Source organism: Thermobia domestica, chromosome 5 (assembly GCF_964235325.1).
Source record: "Thermobia domestica chromosome 5, izTheDome1.hap1.1, whole genome shotgun sequence".
Taxonomy (NCBI): domain Eukaryota; kingdom Metazoa; phylum Arthropoda; class Insecta; order Zygentoma; family Lepismatidae; genus Thermobia; species Thermobia domestica.
This window is the reverse complement of record NC_137458.1, coordinates 28,819,683-28,826,332: the sequence shown is the minus strand read 5'-3', so window position 1 is coordinate 28,826,332 and position 6,650 is coordinate 28,819,683. Positions and strand designations below refer to the sequence as shown.

The 6,650-nt window shown below is 31.9% G+C and overlaps 1 protein-coding gene across 2 annotated transcripts in view; it reads right to left on the bottom strand.

The window, feature by feature from the left end:
* Positions 1–477: 477 nt before the first annotated feature.
* The window catches only part of LOC145685819 (leukocyte elastase inhibitor-like), a 58,097-nt gene continuing 51,924 nt past the window's right edge, over positions 478–6,650 (bottom strand). The window contains exon 9 of one of the 2 annotated variants that reach the window (XM_081758392.1): positions 478–883. In XM_081758392.1, coding sequence (XP_081614518.1) covers positions 747–883 — 137 coding nt within the window. In that variant the 3' untranslated portion in view covers positions 478–746. Of the gene's footprint in view, positions 884–4,504; positions 6,445–6,650 lie in introns of those variants that run through there. The other variant, XM_081758394.1, reaches the window with a different exon arrangement.

Genomic DNA, 6,650 nt, shown 5'->3' with positions numbered 1-6,650 from the left:
TTCATATATACTAGAAATGTAAGTATATAGGCAATAAACAATTGGTTGTTAGCTCACAGTAGGATTTAGTAATGGTACGGTAGCTCACAGTAGGATTTAGTAATGGTACGGTAGCTCACAGTAGGATTTAGTAATGGTACGGTAGCTCACAGTAGGATTTAGTAATGGTACGGTAGCTCACAGTAGGATTTAGTAATGGTATGGTAGCTCACAGTAGGATTTAGTAATGGTATGGTAGCTCACAGTAGGATTTAGTAATGGTATGGTAGCTCAGAAGCTCCATAAGGTTGGCGATTACTGATCTAGAGTAATATTTTTTTTTATTTTCCCGATAAAATTATGTTGATGTTTGATAATCCGTCAAAATCACTAATCCGACACGGTCATAGTCTAAGATGTGCTGGATTAAAGAACTCGCTTGCTGTACTACAGTATGCTTCCTTACTGTGAAACCTTGTGGAATGAAAATATCAATAAATACAGTGTTGCTTGTTTTGATCTTATTTAATAATTAAACTACATCATTAATGACATTACACTACATTCTGATAACCATAAATGATCGATGATTTGAAAAACAAAAGAAAAATATTGGGAGTTAAAAAAGGAAGCTGAAGATCGAGAAACGTGGAACAAACATTTCCAGCCCCAAACCTAACATAATAATAAAATCTGATTAGCCTCAGAGCCTGCCGAATGGCAAATACTTAATAATACATAATAATGGAATAAAATATCCTTTTCATCTAAGGAGCTGTGATAATACTGGAGAACAGGTTAATTCCACTCTCTTTCTCTACGATGAAATTGAGGAATGGACGATCTGCAGTAAAAGATGGAGTAGGTGGTTCTATCAGCACACTTGTTACAACGGCAAATATCGCTGGAAAAAAAGAGAAACGAATTTATTTAGTATCATCACTTGTCTGGTCATGTTTAAGATATGCATGTTCATGAATAACGCAAACGTTCTTGATCATAAGCAGTTCACTTATAAAACAACTTTAACACAGTTAAAAGTCCAAAATAACACTTATTTGTCAACAATTAAACTGTTTACTTGTTATACCATTTAAAATACAGAAAACGATAGTCATGCCTGTTGTTCTGTATGGTTGTGAAACATGATTGCTTACTCTGAGGGAAGAACGTAGACAAAGTATTTGAGAACAAGATCGTGAGACGAATATTCGGACTCAAGAACAGGAATAGAGAATGACAAACTTCATAATGAGGAACTACATAATTTATACCGTTTACCAAACATTATTAGAGTCATCAAATCTAGGAAGCTGAGGTGGACAGATTATGTAGCCAAAAATAGAAGAAAGTAGGAACGCTTACAAAGTCTTAACTGAAAGACTAATCGGAAAACGAGCATTAGGAAGACCTAGGTGCAGATGGGAAGACAATATTAAGATGGATCTCTCAGAAATAGGAATACAAAGTAGAAAGTGGATTTAGTTGGCTAAGGATAGAAGTCAGTGGAGAGCTTTTGTGAACGCGGCATTGAACCTCCAAGTTCCGTAGGCCATAAAATTGGTTACTTAGTTATACCATTTAAAACCTATCACCACCACATACTATATAATTTTTGAATCAAGGAGACCGAGAGCAGAGTACATTCCAAAAAGTTTAGAAATAAAGCGAGGAACGAAAAAATGTAATCATTATCCCTGAACAAAACGTCAGATCATCATGAATATATTATTTCAGAAAAATAAATGAATTACATGTACACTTAAACAAAAACAAAGCGTTTCTCCATATTACAATACAAAAATAACAAAGAAAATAACTAAATTGAAACTAAGGAATTTTACTTCAATTTCTATAACAAAACTATGGTATATGTGCACTAGAAGTTAGTACAAAAACGTAAAAATATATGAACTAAGGAATGAACAGAAAAATATAAACTTATAAACCAATATACTACACATTCTAGTGCAATTTTAATTTATTAATAATTGACTATCTTCACGAAACAAAAAATGAGCTATCTTTGTAAATCTAGTGGATAAATCAAATCCCTCAAGTACCATGAAATTTTGGTGCAAGCTTAGATTGAATAGAAAGTGTAAATTTGAAGAAGAAAATGTGACTGGGTAATATTAGTTCCAAATTGCTTAACTAAAATACTAAATAAATAGTTACTAGTGATGTAGTTTGTTTAGAGTAGTGTTTTTGTTATAATAGCAGTGTTATACTTTTACCTCATCGCTGCAGTTATAATACAAGGCTCCCACAAAAAAGTTAAGATCGATTGACACTAATTCTTGTATATAAATGGGAAGATATGGGGTAAGTTTTATCATACACTTTTTAACGGCCTCCTCCTTTCCCATAGCCATCAAACACATTCCTTTAATTACCATTTACATATTTCTTACGTTCAATATGAGTAATTGTTATTTACACAAAATTTAACATTTAAATATATCATAATATATGTATAGCACCACAACTTTTTTTCCTTGAACAGTCAAGAATATATCGCCAACTTTCCCTGACACCTAATATTATCAGTCCTAATATTGCCAACTCTGAGACACTGTTAATCCTCACATTAAATTTTTAAACACAATTTTGTTTTGCTTTCAGTTATTGAATTTGTTCTACGAGAGCGTCTTGTTTTTGTTTGTAACATAATTCCATTTATTTCTTCTTTGCTTCCAATTTCTTAACTTCAGCACTTAATTTTATTTTTTCGCCTTTGATTTTACTTTCCTTTGTACTTTGATTCGTTTCTGTTTAAGGTATTCATCATAGAGTCTTCGAGCTGAACGAACTGAAAGAAGCATTCCTCGATCAACAGGAACAGATTATACACCTCCATAGTACATAACTGCACAATATATCCGCCTCTGTGCTACCAGAGAATCTTTGAGTTGTTTTTTTAATAAGTGTCTTATTGACAGAATCCGCCCTCCACTGAGGCATTGCCATGGGATAAAATTAAACATATTTTCACATGCCATACATCAGAATATTCTTGTTTCTTGGACATTACGCGGATACTCTGCTAATTCAAGATAGGAAGCATTGCACAGTCGTGGATGAAGACGTGCCTTAAGTGTTACGTATATAGTTAATGTTGACAGATTTACTCAGCACTATAGTGACTTATTTCCAACACACAGTACTCAGTCTTGCACATTTATGTTCCCTGACTTACCATTACATTTTACTCAAAAGTCATGATTTCCCTCACTTTTCTTGACATTCCCTGATATTCCAGAATGTGAAAACCCTGTAATATTCTACAAGTAAAATGTACCAGTATTGAAGTCAAGTTAGTAAGCGGATTTCATATGGCAGAGTCTTGAATTTAATTTCAGGTCATATAAATATGTTAAAGAGCATTTTTTCTCTTTCCTCTTGAAACACTTTAGCATTCTATCATCATTTCATTTAATTTATTCTTCTCATCATTTATTTGTACTTACCAGAATCTCCCTTAATCCAAAGGGTAATTATGAAATTTATGCTATCACATAAATATGACTTTCTAAACTTAAAATTATAGATAAGAAACACACATTGGAAAGTATAATATTTATGATGGAATGGTCTCTTTTTAAATATATTCCTTCATCTACCTTACTTGTTAGAAATGCTAGAGTAATCCGATCAACATTGTTTTATTTCTCTCCTTCATTTCTTTGTTGCAAATTTCTTTCTGACGATTGTACGTTTGAAAGATAGAATTTCATTTCTGATATGACTACGCCAAGGAGGTAACTACTGGTACTAAAAAATTATAGATAGTAATTTTAGCTTTTACAATATTTACATGAAACAATTCTGGTTTTTTGCTGCTGTAAATTAACTGAAAACCGATAGCAAGAAGGAACTATTTGGGACAGACTAATTTTTTCTCTTAAATTTACTAGTACAATATATTTATACAAGGAAATATTGAAGTCATAAATAGTTAGTTTCTCTTCATACAATGCATATTATTTATTATCGTGACTTCTGTCGTCAGTAACCAATGATTAAACGAACATGAGCGAAGTAGCTCAAGTGGTAGAGCATTGGCTTCGCATTCGAAAGGTCGTGGCTTCGATTCTCGCTGCCAACCATCCTGACTGGGCTTTTCCAGGTTTTTTCTGTTCTATCAGGGAAATGCTGGGATGGTACCTACTAAACAGGCCTTAGCCGATACCTTCCCAAATTCTTTCCATTGTTATTGTTGTTAGACATCCAATATAAAATGGCATCTGAGCTGTATCCGATGATTGTTAAATAAATTTTAAATATTAAAATATAAAATGTTCAGGCTTTCTAAAAAAAATTATCATGATGATATTTCTCGCATTTTGTACATTGTTCTTGTTTCATGTCTAAATAAACCATTTGAAATACTTCAATTTCCTGTTTTAATAAGTTACGATTAATCAAAGTTAACTGCTTCGCAGTGCACACTTAAGTAAAACAACCGTACATTTATAAAATAATATTTATTGTTTTCTTTATTTAATAAAAAACACAAGGAAATAAATGTAAAATGACTAGGGATTACTTGCTAATAATATTATTTTCGTACAAAATGACTAAAACATATCAGGGTACTCTTTTTAAATCACAACTAGAAATTCATTATTACAATGAGAGATAAAAAAATAAATGATTATTTTTCTTAGCAAATGTATTATTTTGTTAATTTTGGATTTGTGTCCAACTGCGTATTAGAAACTACCATTATAAACGTAATTAAGTAATGTAAAATACAATACTCTACACAAAAGTAGGTACGTCTCGAGTGCTGCAAAAGAAATCAAACAATTTCAACAGAGAACACATGTAAAATATACATGTACTTTATGAATATTTGTATTTCATAGTACAGTGCTCGAAGTGAGACAGTATGCGGTGGTATGCCATAGTGCCTCTGATTTTTCAGTGATGAAGATATACTGCCTCTGGTTTTTAGGTGATCAAGACATGCTGTTACCAGAGAGTACATGCTAAATAGCTTTACTAAATCCATTTTTATAGACAGTAATTGACGAATAGTTTTGCAGGTGAAAAGATTTTATTTCTTATGTAGAAATAATTTCTAAGTTGACAACACCGACATTTTTGTTATCTTTTTCCTATCTTTTGTTTTTAAAATGAGATGTCTTCCAAGAAGTTCATCTCGTTTATATTTTGATGTGCCATGTTGCATTGTTTCTTTCTTATGTGTGCGTGTGTCTTCTTGCCTTAATGCATACAAATGTCCTATTTTGAGCATGGGTGGATGTAAGGGTTGTTTGCTGAGAGGGGGCGGATCTTCTGGGGGTTTGGAATACCCCTCAGTAGAGTGGAGAGTCAGGGAGTTTTCTTGCAGGAAATTGTTAATACAAAAACTCTGTTGTGGGGCATTTTCGTGTATAATTCTTTACAACATACAACATAATTCTCTATAATATCTTATAATACGTATAAGATTTTTTTTTTTTAAGAAAGTTGGTGAGAAATCAGTCTCTCCACGCCCTCTCCCCTCTCTGTAACTACAAATCATCTCTCCAATGGTCTTCAGTCTTTATGTAAATAGAAACGCAATCTTTTAGGCAACATACACTCACTGTATTTCAACATTTAGATAGCCGGTATGTCGATCAAAATCGTAAAAAAACGTACCACCTTTGCTTTTTCCCTACTTCGAACACTGCATACAGATAAAAAAGTAATAATTAATATAATGATTCTTATTTATCATTTCAACTACATTTTCTACGGAGTTCTAATTTGAAAGAAATACATTAAATATTTTGTAATAGATTCTGGAAAAAAACATCCATCATTCACTATTTATGTTTTAAATTACATAGTCATCAGGTTAAGTTATTTATGTAGTTGGTTATTTTCAGTTGTTAGTTGGGATTCATTCATTTATATTAATATTATGAAATAAACTGTCTTTAGTTGGACGAAATATTTTAAAATCATTTAAAATACAAGATTTTCAAAACATATAGAAAATCAAATCGCTTCATTGTAACTGCTCATCTTAATTTCTTTACATTTCGTATAAAATGCACCTATAAAATTGCAACTTCACAGCCAAAAAAGTACTAAAACACTAAATTTCTCAGAAATCTATGGAAACTAAAATCTTTGTACAGTTGTGATAATGATTACTTCTAACATTCAACCTCATGATAATTTTTACCGAAGAAAATAATGACTTATAAATATAAGAGAATATCTTATTAACATATACAGTTTAATTTTGATGTAATATGAAATGTATAAAATCAAAACAAGAAAAGCAAACTTCCCGAAGAAAGGAAATTATTAAGTATCCACTAAGTCTCTACGCTTCCAAAGGGTTGGCAACCTTCCTTGCAAACATCACCACATCACTCGATGAATCCACAATGAAGCTTAAGAACGGTTTGTCCGTTATAAATGTCGCTGGGATTTCGAAAGATAGTAGCACTGCAAAGACACCTGTAAAGTACAGGAGGACAACACAAATGATAGGAAGCAGGAAGCAGAATTATAAACATAGAAAGAATAGACTGGAGTGGTGGCAAAGTTAGTAAAACAAAATATAGTATCTTAAAACGAAATTAAGTAATTTTTCGCAAACCCATGATTCTAATATTAAAAGCAGTAAATCCTACAGGCCTATTGAAATTATGAAATATATTATA